We start from the raw sequence: 18,239 nt of genomic DNA, 5'->3' as shown, positions 1-18,239 counted from the left end.
ACGATCTAGCCGCATCACTGTATCCACCATATCTACGTGACCATCACCACTATTATAACCACACGATCTAGCCGCATCACTGTATCCACCATATCTACGTGACCATCACCACTATTATAACCACACGATCTAGCCGCATCACTGTATCCACCATATCTACGTGACCATCACCACTATTATAACCACACGATCTAGCTGCATCACTGTATCCACCATATCTACGTGACCATCACCACTATTATAACCACACGATCTAGCTGCATCACTGTATCCACCATATCTACGTGACCATCACCACTATTATAACCACACGATCTAGCCGCATCACTGTATCCACCATATCTACGTGACCATCACCACTATTATAACCACACGATCTAGCCGCATCACTGTATCCACCATATCTACGTGACCATCACCACTATTATAACCACACGATCTAGCCGCATCACTGTATCCACCATATCTACGTGACCATCACCACTATTATAACCACACGATCTAGCTGCATCACTGTATCCACCATATCTACGTGACCATCACCACTATTATAACCACACGATCTAGCTGCATCACTGTATCCACCATATCTACGTGACCATCACCACTATTATAACCACACGATCTAGCCGCATCACTGTATCCACCATATCTACGTGACCATCACCACTATTATAACCACACGATCTAGCCGCATCACTGTATCCACCATATCTACGTGACCATCACCACTATTATAACCACACGATCTAGCCGCATCACTGTATCCACCATATCTACGTGACCATCACCACTATTATAACCACACGATCTAGCTGCATCACTGTATCCACCATATCTACGTGACCATCACCACTATTATAACCACACGATCTAGCCGCACTCCCATATCCATGTGTCTAACTGCATCGATGCCTATCATGCCCCAGTTGCATTGCTGTATCTGCATGATGTATCTACATGATGTGGCTGCATCACTGCATGTATGCACAGAGTCAGTACAACAGACTCAGTGTACAACGTATTTACTTCGGGCATTCGTGTTAAACCTGCAAAGTGGTGCCTGTGTGTATAATGGCCATTACGCCATCTCTATGTGCATTCATATACACGCATCCGCACCCATATGTCACTACATGAGTACCATAATATCAAACATGATGTGAAAATCATTATCATCCCCACTCACCTACCCCTACTCCTCCATTTGTGTTGGACTGGTGCCTATCTATCCTTGTGCTTTATTCAGACATTAACATATCCGTCTAAACATTGAATAGACAAATCATAAAAAGCTTGCTGAGAAAAATTTGAATCCTGACTTTGTACAGTTCACCTCTTTATGTAAGATCGAGAACTTACGATACTTTTATCCAAACAAATAATTGCATCAACGGATAGTCATTGTTTTGTTGCCCAAGTGTACACGAGAAGAAATAAACATCTATTCAATCAGAAGCTGCGTGTGCCTCGCACCTTTGTGATTATAAGACGCCCATGTGCAATCAATTTCAGAGTCAATGGAACACGTTGATTGCTGCTATGTCAAAGTCATTTCAATCACGGTGTACTTGTGCCTGTCTGTCAGAGGTAGTTACTTCAGATGACGCAGGCGATCGATCAGCTGGAAGCTCAGTATCAGCCACTCCACTGAATGGCGTAACGAAGACCTGTCCGGCTTAAATGTATGTCTGTGTACATTACCTAGTTTCCTTAGGAACGTACACAGTAAACGATCGGACTCCACAAGACATGAGGATCGAGATCTTAAAATACTGGATTTTTGAAAAGTGAAATGTCTTTTAAACGGATTTGGAATGGCGAAAACTGATCCCAATCCGTTGTAATCGGCTCTTCTTTTGGAAGAAACCTTGGGCTAGAATGTTGGATGTGATGGTTACCCGAGTTTTCAAGAATGTGTTTTAATCATCGAGGAATACATATTTGAAATAGCGAAAACTGAAGTTCATCTACGATTTATCATTGCTTGTGCGAAGATGTTGAATTTTTCGTGATTGGACCAGCCTTGTATTTGTTCGTTCTATGCGACGATATTCAGAAATATTCAGATGTTTGCACCTTTCCATTTGCTTGCGAGCATTAGTTTTTGTGACGTCCGATTCGTGATATGGATTTTTTGTAAAGGATATCGTGTTCTTTGGAAAAAGTATGCATGCAAAAAATGGAGATCTTAAAGCCAGCACTTGTATCACACGACACATATTCTTAACAGAGTAAGTAATAGCTTGGATTGTAATCTCAAGCCAGAGCGCTATCGTTGCGGATTGTCCACGCACGATTTGTTCCCAGGAGAGGATCTGAGCCAAATCGCTTATGTCAGAGCAGGTTTGAGTTGGCGCATTTTCATCTGATCCAGATACTTAATTTCTGACGCAGCTGACAAATGAAGCTAACATAAGAACAACAAAGGAACAAAGGTTGGAGGAACCCGGCATTAATAATCACACCACGTATGATCTGAATCCTGGTTGATAGGCTGGGTGTTATGAGGGAGAGACGGGCTTAGGAAATGGAACATTGGAACTGCCCCGAGACATTGGCATAGCTGAATCACTGGGTGCAGCTGTCTAGTCATCGTATTGTTGACCCATATGGACAGTATGTAACATGTGAACAGACCTTCGGTGAAGCAGGACGTGAGGTCGCTGAAGGATATTATGTGCCTCATGAACTTTTTAAAAGGAACATCTGTGATACTGTTTCCAAAGACAGTTGGAATGCCTGATCCCATTCTGTGCAGCCACAACAACGATAGACTTGGCTTCCAGACTGGCAGTCTCACCTAAATTGGATAACTACTTGGAACACTTTTAGGCTTCGTCATTTTTTTAATGTAAAACAACATTCACCCCGAACAGAGTCGATGCGGAGGAATATATATTAACGTATCGCGGTCATCGAGGCATGATTTGGAGTATTCGTGGACAGAGAAGTACTTATATTGATAATGCCTTTGTAACTGTAAACATATATGAAACACTATCCTCTTTAATTTTGAAGGTGCAATCTATTCATTGATCTGCCGGTTTGTACGGCAGCTAAATTCCGTTTCTTCAATCAAGGATTTGCCGCAGACTCATTAAATGTGCAAAGGTGGCGTTCTCGGTCACCGTGCGTGCGAAGGCGTAATAACTGCCTCGAGAACAGCTCTGCCAGTATAGGTGGCGGTGTTGCACTGCAGGGCCTTTGTTCTAATCAATGGCTACGGGACTTGGCTCAGTGGAAACTAACATCGCTTCAGATGAAGGAGAAAACAGCTTGACAGTGAAAGGAAAATAGAAAATACTTTATTGTAAAATATCATGGCGTTTCCGATGACAACTTTTTCTTGTGGAAATGAGCAGCGTTGGAGATGAGGTGTCAGATACGCAAGTGTTGCTCTTTTGAAGACCTCCGATTTTGTGTTTGTTGAAAATCAAGAACGTCATGGAGGTCTTGCGGATGTAAAGCGACTGGAAGCCAAGAAATACAGTGTATTCTTCTAGCAGTGATTTGGATGTTGTAATTAAGGAAAGGTGTGCGTAATGTTGAAGTTAACTGTGTTCTTTAATGAACAACATGCCCTCGTCGGCCATGTGTACTTTTGATACAACTGAAAATTATGGATTTTGGATTCTGAAAAAGAATGAATTTTGAAAACTGAGTTTACCCGGCACACGAAGGAGAGGGGGCAGCACCAAGCGGATTTTTCATAAACTCGGAAATCAGGAAACTGAAACATCTTCACAAATAGCGTTCAGCTTGTTGAAGTGGCGAATGAGATACCACAGGAGGGTGCAAACATGCCTGATATGTCCTAACTGAAAAGTGATAATGGCATTTAGGAACCCATAGTGCTCCAACGTGATTACGGAGCATACCCAGTGTTATTAACAGAACAAGAAAGGCGTATTTGCAAACTCCCTGCATTGTGAACTTGCCTCTGCCAACGTTAAGGTACAGTCATGGGTCCCAGTAACATATTTTGAATATATAATAATCTAAGATAGAATGCTTCTTGGCCGCGTCAAAAGTAAGAATGTCAACAGAATTTGATGATTCCATAGACTGAGTGACCCTGTTTGGAGAACATGTCACCCAGATGACACGGAACACCACTCATGGTTTGTTCTCGGGGGCAAGGTTACAGGCTTTCGTGGACCATGTCATAGAAACGTCACGCAATAGTCTATATTTGGTGGCTCTTGACACGCCCTTGAGTATTGTCAATTGTGTATGTGACGTGTGGTACTGCCGCAATTCTCTAATGAATACATTCGAGAAATTGGTCCACTTGTTATGTGAAGTAACACCCTGATATAACGTTTGAACACAATAACACTTAAGTCGTTCGTGGTCGCTTATGAATAACTTACCATTGTGTTTTCCACGTATACAGCTTTATATATGTGATTCATGCTGAGATGTGAAATTGACGGACACAGATGGCCAGTCTTATATAAAGCAGCTGCGAATGCCCCAGACATCTAAAGCCACAGAAATGGGATAATTTTGTATTTATGGGAGACATGTCATGACAATACGTGTTCGTTTGCGATCAGCGTTGTGAGGAGACACGGTTTTATTCACCGGGAAATTATTCAGAACCATGTTTAACAAACAGGGAATAAAATAGCGCACCGTTTTTGTATGAGCCTTTCAATATTTCAAAGGCTGAACAGATATAAAAATGAAAGGGTGGTATAAAGCAAGCCTTTGAGCGTCTTCGCCATGCAAGTTTAGTGAAAGGTTGGACAAATTATATTGATAAGCCATGCCTATAGATCACTATAAAATGTCTATGGAAGCTAGGCCTCTGCGCCTTTTATATTCCAAGTACGCGCCTCATGCAAACCTTACCACTGGGTCTGTGAGACCACTTGGGACTGTACGGCGCTGCAGTGTACCCGAGGAGGACCAAGGGATATCGTTGTGTCAGCTTGAGAGTGAAGTGTCTCATGCAGAGAGGGTGGAGAGGTACCTGGCGATGTCTAGCGAGGGACATGGGTTAATGGACATGTACGGTAGTAGAAAGTCCATCCACAGCCTGGTTGAGGGTTCTGATAACGGGCAGGGCCAAGGCAATAATCGCTCGCGGAGTCAAGATTTCGAAAACAAATACAAGATAGCGATGTCAAGAGGTACTCAGGATCAGAAAGTATCAAAGATTTACAGCAAGAGGGTTATACAACTACCTCTGTTGAAAATCAATTTGGAGACTTATGTGGGCGAGAGTGAAGACAGTCGAGCTCTTGAGAGCACTCGGAAATCGTTGCGGAACATTCTGGATGTTGGTCGTAAACCGCCTGGTCAGGCGGCAACATTTGGCGGTGGTGTGAGACAAGCCAATATCATTCACTACCAGTTTAAGACGCCGGCTGAGATTCAGAGAGACGCCTTGAGACAGGCCATACATAACACCTCCCATGCTTCAGACAGGACGTTCGCAGCACCCCACTCACAAAAGAGTGCAGATAAGGAACACTCGTCCGAAGTCAAAACCATTGAGAATAGAGATCCCGAAAGCAGTTTAAAGTTGGAATCTGTGGAAGAAGACTTTAAGACGGCGTCGGAGTTTACAGGAACGTGGAGGGAGGAAGACTTTGAGGTCATCAGGGAAGAGGACGAAAGGGATGTGGAACAGTGGTATGGGGAGGAGTTAGAGGGGATGTATGATCGAGAGGCTGATGGATCCTCACTGATGGCGCATCGGCTGTCGTCTGCTGCAACCCTCGGTACATCATATAGGTATCTGGACTTTGAATCCTTTTCTTCTGATGATGACATCCATGTTCATCATGCTCCCTCGACCAGTCGACATAGATCCAAACTTGCCGGTCTTGATGGCCGAGACGGGGAGTTTCCTGTTTGGCCCAGTTTTAGTGATGTGAAGAATTTAAGACCAGATTTGGACCATTCTGGCTTGTCGATAAAGCCACGGAAACGTGAAGCTAAAATTCTTGGGAAAGGATCTTCAGTATTTATGCAGAAATGTACACCGGACAGCCTTGTGATCAGAAACGGCATGGTTCCCAAACTGAAGATCATGAACCATCATCACCATAGACCTAAACCCAAACGGAAGCTGGACCCGATCGCAGCTCCCCACACAGCTCGGGAGTGTCCCATGTGCAATTTGTTCAAGGTCAAGGAACCTACTCCCTGTCCACCCAACACACCCCGACACCCGACTGATCTGCCCCCGGAGCTTAATTCACCTATCAACGAGGACTCTTTAGAGGGTGTGGAGGAGGCCGGGGAAGATAAATGGGAGGAGGAGGAGGCTGATATGACAAACAGATCTGATGTTGTGTTTAGAAGACGACATAATTTGTTGAACTATGACCTTAATGTGAGCCCCAGACTGGGACCCATAGAAAGAGGAGACGTGGTAGGGGAGGTAACTGCTGACTATAGGTTTGGGTTCGTCCAGGCCAAAGCGGCCAGGTGATACAAGATTGAATGTAACTGAATAATAGTGCATAAACAAATGTGTTTAAATTACATACTGAGTTACCGAAGATATAAGTTATGTCAATATAATCGGTGGTGGTGGTGATGAGAAGGCGACTGGCTCCAGGTAATATAATTAAGGGCCTTTACATCTAGCGCACCACGAAATCTCGTTATTTCGGAAATTTGAAGATAATTGTGGTGAAAGTGTTTTTATTCCACACACGAAGTTTTCACTTTGTCAAGGGAAAGTGTTCACGTTTATGCTCAAACAATGTCAAATTTTCTGAATTAGTAAGTAAAGTCACGTTATGAAATGAATTACTGTCGCTTACTTTATTTAAGAAACTACTTAAAATAACTAAAAAATCACATGTTCAGACAATATACGAGATGTAACATGTCGAGACGCTGTATGGAATTCCACATGCTGACGTGTGTATATCACATTTTGAAACCGCTACTGAAAGTTTAATGTAGACCTTGTTAGAGAATGACACACTACACTTCGGCATCCATTTACACGAGCACAAGTCGCTTAGGTAGTAATTAACAGTTTAAACTAAAATTTCTAAAAATTATAAATAACAGACTGGCGTCCGATTATCTAGATTTGACTCATTAAAGGATAGAATTACTATACATCCATGAGCTTAGCATTCAGTGCAGCCATGGAGCAAGGCTATCATCCATGCTGCATGACTAGTCATCCTCAACTTACGACTTATAGCGTCGGAACGTTAAAAATGTTGATCATATACCAGGTATTTAACATATAAATTATCTCCGATCAAAAAATTCTGATTGTACACGTTGTGATATGTTTTGCCAGATGTGAAAATTACTGCTCACCACACACACTTGAGGAATCAGGGTGGCGTATTATAATAATTCGATAGTAAATTCTGAAAGTGTACATTTCAAGTCAGTAGAAGCACATCACATGATTGCTCGGAACATGGAAAACAGCTGTTTTGTAGCTTGAACGGCACGGATTACCAGCTGAAATAACGGCTTGCATGGTAGTCTTGTTACTTCTGTTTCGATGTGGACGGCGGGATAGCCTAGTGGTTACAGCGCTCACACGCCACAGCAAAGACCCGGGTTCGATTCCAAACGTGCTGATTTGCTATGTTTCTAACATGTTTGCAGTGCGCCACGGTATGTGAAACGTATATCACCTAAATGACAAGGGTTTACTTATACTGACGACAGCAATGACAACACATTTATTATCCAAAGGATATTACCGATCCAAATCTAACTGAATTCCTGCTCTATGCATTTTACTTGTTTAATGTATTTGGTCTACCCCCTTAAAAGGTGCAACCTGGGTTATGACACGGCAATGCTCTCCAACTGCGTATCGATCGGCAGATTATACTTAGAATAATACCGTTTAAGAATGTACTGAGAATACCCACACATGATCCGTCTCGATCAACATATCACCGTACCCCATGACTGAGACAGACTTCTGTTTCTTACTAATTCTTTTGAAATATATCAGAACGAAATTGTGGCTCTGATTGCAATGAGACAGTGCATGATATGACGCATGGGTCTTTGAGTGATTGCGCAAAGTATAGTCCTCACACCTACATGCAAGTCATTGTCAATCTCACCAACAGTCAGCACTGATCAATGCGTCTCCGCAATACGATCCCTTTCGATAAAAGTGTCAATAATACAACAATAAGAAAGTTCTAACAAGTATACTCTCTCTCTCTCTCTCTCCCTCTTTCTCTCTCCCTCCCTCTTTCTCTCTCTCCCTCCCTCTTTCTCTCCCTCTGTCTCTCTCTCCTCTCTGTCTCTCTCTCCCTCTTTCTCTCTCCCTCTCTCTCTCTCTCCCTCTCTGTGCCTCTCCCTCTCTCTCTCTCTTTTCGAGCATATCCTTATTCTGTTGTGATTAATGCATATATCGCTCGTTTCCCTTAATCCGAGAATCCTTCTCTTAGTTGTAAATAATGACATGAAATAACATTTGTAGCTAGGTATAAGACACATACGTTATTATGATTGCGAATATATATTACTTTCAGTCTGTCACTATGGCAAGGCAAGCAAAATATATCAACTAAAATAACACAAGAGTACGTTTAAACTTGATACTAGAAGTGTGTCCATAGGTTGTTATTGCTATATTTAACACATAACGAGACAGGTAAACGTGATCATTTCATCTGGTTATTATAGGCGTTAGAAACGACAGTCACAAGAACACACCTACACAGCAGCATATACGGGCTTAGTTTATACAGATATGCTATGTTTACCACAGAGAGGCTTAAAGGCGGATAAACGTAAGTGTATTTGTGAAAGGGCAATCATTGCAGATATCTGCGAACGAATGTCATTGAACGTTTCAAGTCTTCTTTATGCTGAACGTTGAAGTATATATCTATATACAACACACAATCATTCGAGTATAATAGCCCAGAATAGTCATTGATCAGCGACTATTAAATATGGGGTGTTTCACCGAGTGTGGTAGTTGAGTAAAATCAAACGGGTATTATTTGTTTATGTTCATATGTGCGCGCTTGTGTGTGCCTTAGTATGGCCAGCTAACAGCAATGTTCTAAATATTGAATATCTGTAAATGTTTTAAGTTGAGATGATTTGGATGATTTGGACCCGACATTCTGCTGATTATGAGCATCAACCCACTTAATTTGCATTCAACTCAATCACAAGTTCTGAACTAGTTGCCTGAAAGCTCTGGTTGCTTTGGACCCTCGTTCTTACCTGGAAATCAAACTGGCATTCAGCAAAATGCAGATCACTTCTACAGACTTCGAAACCTGTGGGTAATGATTTCGTTGAACAGAGGAAGCAATAATTCGAAATCTCTACGTTGGACTCCGTGTATTTCAGTTAACCTCGTCACACACGCACGCACGCGCGCGCGCGCGCGCGGCATATTCCGTTATACCTTTGACAAGACATTATGAGCAAGCATAGAATCAGTGTAAGGACTTTAAATATCAACCGGGCGTGGCTTTGATATGTCATATATGCCACACTCCAGGACATGACAGACCATCATCAAACTGAACAGACGCGTCAATCTGACTGGCCAGACACCTGACAGTTCCAGAACTGGATGGTCGAAAGTTAACCCTTATAGCTTCCCTGTTTTGCGATACCTAAACAGTGAGTGAGTGAGTGAATGAGCGAGCGAGTGAGTGAGAGTTGTTTAAAGCCGCACCCAGCAATATTCCGGCTATATGGCTGCGACCTCTAGATAATCGTTCTGCTGCAAACTGTCCAGAGATCAACAGCATGGCCAACCTAACCAGTTATGCGTCGTGTCGCAGTAAACTGATACTGTTTTCATGAGACAAATTATATTTGGAGTTGGGAAGAAAGGACATGTCTGTCGCCATACATGAGGTACATGTCTATCAACACACTTCACTGTATGCATGAAATCCTTGCGTTACAGGTAAACAAACCAGTGTCAGATATCAGTCCTATTAGATAATCATTGTTTAAACACGGTTGTCAGTGATCACGTATATACTATACTGAACAGCAACAAAAAAAACCCCAAAACATTGAATGTCATAAAGGTAAGCATTCATGTTATGGCTTCTATTAAAACACTGTTCAGTATATATAACAAAATAACAAAAATAGATTCTGATTTGGAGATTATTTAACAATAGCTGGATACCATCACGCCTTGTACTTTTTACCGAGGGCTGAGCCTATAGTCTTTCAAGGTTGAATTTGTATAAAAGGGTCATACCTATAAGGTGCCGGTATCGCCATTTTGATTACTATTCGAGTTAAGATATGGCTTGTCAGCTAGATGTGGTAAGGCAAGAATCATATTCAGAAAGACTCGGGATTCAACACGCGATCGACGGACTTTCACACGCCTCAGATCACCTTCTAGGAAATAGTGGCGTCTAAATATATTTGGCAACCTGTGCCTAAATATGGCCATGCAGTTTTCAGATGGAATTCCATTACATTATAATTACAAAGGTTGATTTTTGTAAAAAAAAAATGGAGATTCTGTTCAAACGTACAACATGCAGAGTCGCTTTGTCTTTTTTTCTAAAATAACTAGGGCGGTGGAGTAGCCCAGTGGATAAGGCGTTCGCTCCTCATACCGAACACACGGGTTCAATCGATCATTCCCCGCATGGTACAATGTGTGAAGCCCATATCTGGTGTCCCCTGGCGTGATATTGCTGGAACATTGCTAAAAGCGGCGTAAAACCCAATTCACTCAAAAAAATAACTGCGCCGACAGTTCGGAATGACAAGAGTTGAAATGTTCACAAATACTCGTCAAGGACTCGTCCTCAGATCACGAAATGATTTGCTCGAGTATCACGCAACGAGATTTCGTGGCAGAGCAAACCATCTGATTTTTAAAAGATTGAACCTTGCTTTCGCACGCGAACTTGGTCGAGTTTACACAGAAAATACGGCATTCAAGCGCTTGTAAAATCCTTACAGCGGAAGTTTACAAACGGTATGAAATTAGAGTTACCTCCTCTTGTCCACGTGTTCACATCACAACACTCCTGTGTTGTCGACACTTCTTATTCGGTACAGCAACAGTGCACTAAAATTTTTATCAATGGCAGATTAGCAAAGGAAATTCACATTATCTTACTGGTTGCTTGTAACTCCTACCATGATGCCAAGTATTGTTAATCAGGTGATTAATCAGGTTGGGTATGTGTTTTTCAACAGAGAAGTACATGCCACATCATGACACGCATGATACGTGTTTACAAACATGTGTTTGGAAACATCGTCATTCTTTTTTCTGTGCAAAGTACAACACAGAATCCAAATTTCATAAACCTAGATTTGTAAAATTTGTATTCCTGTCACACTTGATGATATACCATTAGCCTAGCCGAGAGCAGCGATGCGGTCCCAGAACACAGCCATTCAACCAAACTGGTGCCAATTGATGTTTATCAATGTCGCCAACATACACACGGTAGTGGTCATTTAAAAATAAACAAGAATCTCTTTGGGGGTATTTTGACTTTTGTTTAGGCATGGCTAACTAGAAAAAACAAAACAAAACTGTTTCACCAGACTGATATCAGTGCCAGAAAGTAATAGTAATAAATTCAAACATGGTGTTGGTGCATTTCAACGGCTTTTGACAGTGTTTCAATTCACTCAAACTCAGTGAATAATGAATCATTCACTTCGCAATATGTTCCAGCATGTTGTTGAAAGTGCCCATTAAGCAAAAAAAGAAAAAAGTTGCATTTACCTTAGAGTGTAAATGAGATCACCACATGTATGTTTATGTATGATGTTTAAATTGTAGGGTGTTCCTATACTTTTTGTCAAGTATGCATAGCAAAGCAGACATTACCGATACTTTACAGGGTTCTTCACATGCTTCACGTGTCCTGTGGGCACATGATGGATATTCATGTTTGCATGGTTTCGATAGAATGGACAATTTTAACTTATGTGTCAAGTTCAAATTTTAGTATAACTTCCATAACGTTTTGCAAGGTACAGCGTATGTTGCTTTATAGCTTTTAGAATTACAGTGATATAGCCTTTTCAGATTTTTTACATTGATATTAATTTTATTTTTTCATGTTTATGCTTTTATTTGAGAACTCTGCATCAATTTATGCTGGACAAAAATAGTTTGGGATATTTGTAAATTATTTAATTATGAATAATGATGTATTTATTCATTGACATACTCATAAAATATCACTCATAAAAGTACAATATCGCTAACTTATATTGTTCAGTATATAACCTTCATAACAGGGAGATGCCAATGTAAATTTGCATTACTGATCATGTTGCTTGTTTTACGGTTAACTAAACTGTAGTATTCTTAAAGTTCAAACATGTGAAATCTTGATCAAATTATTTAGACTGATTATGGTGTATGTTTCACATAAACACAGGAGGAATGAGTTTTTCATCAGCCACAAATATTTTCACTTTACAGTTTCTAAGGGTTTGAGGTAAACAAACTTTATTGTGCTTAAACAGAATGCATTTTCCTCTTTAATGTAAAAAAATATTTAATTGCCATAAATTTTTTTGGGAAGAGATTAAATCTGAAGAATATAATAACTCTCACCTCCACAACAGAGGATTAAGAAGGTACATTTGGAGGTGGCATATATCGAAAACCAAAAGTGTTTTGTGAGTGAAATTTTTGTTTTGAATAGGTTGGATGTTTGTTTTCAAGTAGTAAATGTCAGTTTAGTTATATTAGATATCATATTTTTGGTGCATGTATAACCAGATATGCTGGAATGACTGTACAGTCAAGACATGACCTTGCGGCTCTTGGCTACTAAGGCCATATGGTTTCTGATTTTACGACATGTTAATAATTTACTGTGGTTTGCAGCTTGTATATTTTCCTATTCTACCTATATGATGTCTTTTTTTGTAAATGTCATGTTCATGTTATCATCTCCCTTACCAAGCTTATTGGCTGTGAGAAAATGTGTTGGTCCCTATAAAAAATTAGTGATACATTATGTCCAGTCCTCTTTCCTTTGAGGAAAGTGTAACATTTCTTTGTTTTTTGAAGTAGGAATTTAATGAACATCATTTTGTAGTGACTGAACATGCAGAAATCACAAGGGCTTGTATTGCTTAGAAACAGGGTTAGTGAGACATACAGGTGTATTGACCCTACCCTGGTACTAACAGAGACCATGGTCTCTGGTACTATATATAAGGACATTGTTTCTATAGTTCTAGGGTGTGGTCTATATACCTATATCTTTTCAATACTGTTTCTAAGTGACACAAGTGGTTGAATTAGCATGAACACCAGTCTTGATGTATTTGAGCATTGTGTGTTTTCCTGTTTACTACCTGTACCTTAAGTACCTGTGGCAGAATTCGTCTTGATACATATTGTAATAATATCAATAATACTTAAACAGAGGAGAAAGTGATGATAAAACGTGAGGAATGAAAGACTGCATCTGTTTCTGTTATCTTGTAACCATGGCAACTGCAATTCCATTTGTTTTCAGATTGAGACAGTTCAGGTTGACATCAACAGATGTGAAAAGCGACTGGATGCACTTGAGAGAAAGCTTCGTTTACAGTCAAATTCAGATGAAGAAAGGTTTGTGATGGCACCATATTTATTATGTCAAACTTAAAATATACAGTTGTTTGTGTTGTTCAGAATGAAAGTAATGAGATAATGAGAGGTTGGTTGGTTGGTTGGTTGGTTGGAATGTGGAAGTTGCATACATGGTAAACTGAAGCATTTGTGAATTAAGTATCTGGTAAACTGTTTGTTGGTTTCTGCCACTCTCAGCAATATTTCGGCTATATGGTGGTGGTCTGTAAGTAATCAAATGTGACCCAGACAGTCCAGTGATCAACAGCATGAGCAATGATCTATGCAATTGGGATACAATAACACCTGTCAACCGAGTCACCATGTCTGACCACCTGAACCTGTTAGTTACCTCTTACGACAAGCATGGGTTACTGAAGATCAATTCTAATTTCCAACCTGGATTTTCTCGGGTCTAATAATAAGGGGCATAGCACTGGTCAAACACAAACAAGTTCAACAATACAATTTAGAAGGTGGTCAGATGTAGCATGTTGTATTTGGGATTAAAGTATTGTTTGCACGTTTGGTATGTTGAGTCCCATCTAGAATTCGAACTCATACATTCAGAGTTAGGTACCTCATTGTTAGCACACAAATTCTGCCATCTAACTCCCTGAATGTTGAATCTGGACTTTACTGAGAAAGTGTAATTTCCAAGTATAACATATGTTACAAAACAGGCAATTCTTCAGAATCAGAAAGGCTCACTGGATAGAGTACATAGTCAGTAACACAAAACTATTCTCACCTCCTACTGATTACTATGTTGGCCTTGTGTGCGAGTGAGCGAGTTTAGTTTTACGCCGCACTCAGCAATATTCCAGCTATATGGCGGTGGCCTTGTGTAGCCAGATATTTGTATATTATTATTAAGTATTATAAAGCATCATTTATATCAGATACATGTATACCATGCATGCTATATGTGAAACATTTAAACCATATCAGTGATATCACATCCATTTGTAAAGTCAAATTTTTTAAAAGCGCATGTTTTATTATATTCATTATTTAGTAATTGTGTATGTCGACAATGTTAAGATGACAATGTAATTTGAAACATTTCAGGAAAGCACTGAAAGAAGAAGAGAAGGACTGGAGGAAACAGCTGGACCAACACAGTGAGTATACTACACTTACAATTAAATTATATAATTGAAGACTCGTGAAGGTCCCGGGGTAGAAAAGGCCTTCAGCAAACCATGCTTGCCATAAAAGGTGACTATGCTTGTCGTAAGAGGCAACAGACAGGCTCGGGTGGTCAGACTCGCTGACATGCTTGACACATGTCATCGTTTCCCAATTGCGCAGATCAATGCTCATGTTGTTGGTCACTGGATTGTCTGGTCCAGACTTGATTATTTACAGACCGCCGCCATATAGCTCGAATATTGTTGAGTGTGGCGTAAAACTAAACTCACTCACTCACTATAATTGAATGTAAATTTAGACTTGATACACTTCACACTAGACAGAAATAGAAAGCTTGCACAGCCATATGCCTACATTTATGTAGTACCACAATGTGCATACATTAATTTCTTACCAACATGTACGTAATTTGACATAGTAACAGCTTGTGCCTACATTACTTCAGTACTGGTATGTGCCTACATTTATTAACACTATGGGCCTACATTTTAATAAAAGCCTACATGAATTAAGTAGGCTTAATATTGACTCATCTCTTCTCATTGCTGAGTGTGACATAAAGCTAAACCAACTCACTCACTCACTCACTCACTCGAGTTGTATACAAGAATCAAGGTTGCTTACAATTTTGTATGTTTGTTGTTAAACACCACACTCAGTAATATCCTTTGTAAACTCTATAATGTTTACAAATTCAACTTCACCAATGCCTAAAGAAACAAAATACAGTCCTCTTCAGTACTATGTCAGTCTGAAGTGGTACTGAGAAACAGTAAGACTCTTCAACTTCTAAATGAAGAAGGATAACAGATGTTGAAACAGAATGCTGTTTTTCTTGTTGTGTCTGTTTGCATATGAGTGAGTATGGTTTTACAACACTTTTACTTTTAGCAATGTTCTAGTATCGTCATGGTGGTACACACCAGAAACAGGCTTCACACATTGTACCCATGTGGGGAATTGAACCCATGTTTTCAGTATCACAGGCCAACCACAAGCCCGACAGCCCTTAACAGGATCTGAATTGGACACAGATCATAAGTTTGAACCCAAGTTTTCAGCATGAGTGAATGTTGTCATCGCTTGATTACCCACTACCCATGGCTGCATGTGAAAGCAGTGAGACTAAGGCAATATTTCCCAGAACATTTACAGAACTCATTTCAATTAATAAATATTAATATAACTTACACTTGTTCATATGAATAATATGGTGATTTGTTCTTTCCATTTTCAGACAAGACATTGAAAAACCTGCGACAAGAAAATCGAAAGTCTATGGTTGTGTCTGTGGCAATCCTGGTGGTTGTGTGGGCCTGTTACTACTTCTTATACAAGCCATATTCATGACACCTCTTTATGGAGGCTGGGTGAAGGGGTTAGGGTGGGGTGTGGTGGGGGGCAGGGGGTTGGTGGTGGGGTAGGAGTGGGATGGGGTGGTAACGTATCGAGAATTCTACCAGGTCTACGTTTATTAGCACCCTACCTGTGCTGTTGAGCCAGAGACCTGCATCATTTTTGGCTTTAGCATCATCATCATCATCATCATCATCATCATCATCATCTGATACTGGCATATGTTCAAATAATTAATCTGACACACAGTGATTTAACTAGAATACTGCCTAAAGTAGTTTAAACCAACTGTTCTAATTCCAGTTCACCAGGTGAATGTTTACAGGTTCACAGTTGTTACCATGGTTACTTGAGTCAGATGATCAGTTCATATTTGCTCCACTTGGCAGGCTAGATTGTATAAACCTATAGTTGGTTTTATTTGTTTGTTATTTAAAGCTGCTGTCATTGATATTACAACTATATTGAAATGGTGTGTAAATAATAGTCTGGACCAGACAATCCAATGATCATCGGTAAGTATGACATTTCTCTATCCTTTCTTATCCATAGCAGAATGATCTTATATGAAAACATAGACTGATGTTAAGTGATTATTAGATGCTGACCAGATGTTGACTAAATATTGTTGTCAAAGGTCTGTTAGTTAGAGGAAGTAGTAGTAGAACCTAGAAGCATTGACTTTTCATGTCAAAGCTCCAGGTTTTGTAGGGTGGAGTGTATGATACCCATTTGTGGATCGGGCATTGATGTTGATGGAGTATTGGTAAAAACAGGATAAAACTCCTTCTCAGTGAAGGTGTTAATGCTATTTTGTTGTTCTGTCAAGTGTATTGCAATGATCTTTGTAAAAGAATGTGTAAATATGCATTTAGGATATATTTATGATTTGCAGAAAATAAAAAAACCAAACATTTACAGTTTTGATTTTCTGTCTTAAGAACAGTATTGTCAAGGATATCAGATTTAAACTAATAGTATTACTCATTTCCTGAGTCGCGTACAAGTCTACACGCCCATGCATGTTATAGGATGATAGGACACGGGGACAAACACACACACACACACACACACACACACACACACACACACACAGACACAGAGAGAGAGAGAGAGAGACACACACACACACACACCGCCCTTGTGTCCCATCGACTCAGGTGAAAATAGTCTTCATAGTTTTGTCATTTCATCCACAGTATACAAATTGCATGTAAATTTTCATTCAGTGCAAATGATCTCGCCATGTTATAAACAAATGTCTACGGTCAGTTTTAAAAGTGCCACACAAATTTCGATTTGAAGGGATAAATGATCCAGTAATTCTCCAGTTTTGATATCGCAAGGCAGGACGCAAATGATTAACATGGTTTCCTAAAAAGGTGTCTGAATGAAAATAATTGAAGGAAGCGGTCCTTAAATCATGTTTCAACCGTCAAAAATGAACACAAATAATGGTGATCCAGAACGCTTGTACTGAGCGGTAATCTGGTAACTGAATGAGTGACTTAGTTATGAGTTAACGCGGCACTTAGTAATATGCCAGCCATATGACGGATCTGGTAACTACTTCACGGGATGTCATATTGATCTCTGTGTATATTTTCCTTAGTGGATATAGCATGCGAAGCGGAAGGTAAAGAAACACAGATGTCGGGGTTTTCACGAACTGAAGCCTTTGAAGTCTTTCTATGGTGAACGGTGTTTCACGTGACCGAAATGTGATCGATGGTATACGTTATTATGACATGGCTTATTTTCGTTGGTAATCGTTTTAACTGTTCATTTGATTTGAACGAGTTGTTAAAGTGGTCGAAGAAACGCAACCAAACAGTCTGTCAGTTCTGACGCCATAACGCCGACGTCTCTAGTAGGGCAGATAGTACCCGAGACCGGGATCACGAGAGTGGCGAGTTCTCCTAATTGGTGAGTCACAAATCCTTCGTTATCGAGCTGACAGGACGGGTGGGTAGTCTCATGGTTAAAGCGTTTGCTCATCACGCTGAAGACCCGGGTTCGATTCTGCACATGGGTACAATGTTTGAAGCCCCTTTCTGGTTTCCTCCGCTGTGATATTGCTGGGATAGTGTTAAAAGCGGCGTAAGACCCTCACTCACTCATGGACCTGACGCGCATCAGACAATTTTAAGATGGGTTATCTTTA

General features: G+C 40.3%; 2 protein-coding genes across 2 annotated transcripts in view; both read left to right on the top strand.

Moving 5' to 3' along the window:
- The window catches only part of LOC137284436 (GPI inositol-deacylase-like), a 388,474-nt gene that overhangs the window by 315,834 nt on the left and 54,401 nt on the right, over positions 1-18,239 (top strand). The window lies entirely within an intron of this gene.
- LOC137284407 (coiled-coil domain-containing protein 167-like) lies at positions 10,978-16,991 on the top strand. Its single transcript, XM_067816201.1, has 4 exons — positions 10,978-11,134; positions 13,470-13,564; positions 14,636-14,688; positions 15,957-16,991. The coding sequence occupies exons 1-4, from the start codon at positions 11,111-11,113 to the stop codon at positions 16,067-16,069; spliced, it is 285 nt and encodes a 94-aa protein (XP_067672302.1). The 5' UTR covers positions 10,978-11,110; the 3' UTR covers positions 16,070-16,991.

This window comes from Haliotis asinina, chromosome 5 (assembly GCF_037392515.1).
Source record: "Haliotis asinina isolate JCU_RB_2024 chromosome 5, JCU_Hal_asi_v2, whole genome shotgun sequence".
NCBI classification, from domain to species: Eukaryota; Metazoa; Mollusca; class Gastropoda; order Lepetellida; family Haliotidae; genus Haliotis; species Haliotis asinina.
The sequence above is the reverse complement of the archived record's forward strand: the minus strand, read 5'-3'. Positions and strand labels throughout refer to the sequence as shown.

Coding starts and splice junctions, on each gene's coding strand:
- LOC137284407 (XM_067816201.1), top strand. CDS start 11,111: ATGATGCCAAGTATTGTTAATCAG. Junction 11,135..13,469: donor TGCCAAGTATTGTTAATCAG/GTGATTAATCAG, acceptor ATTTGTTTTCAG/ATTGAGACAGTTCAGGTTGA. Junction 14,689..15,956: donor GAAACAGCTGGACCAACACA/GTGAGTATACTA, acceptor TTCCATTTTCAG/ACAAGACATTGAAAAACCTG.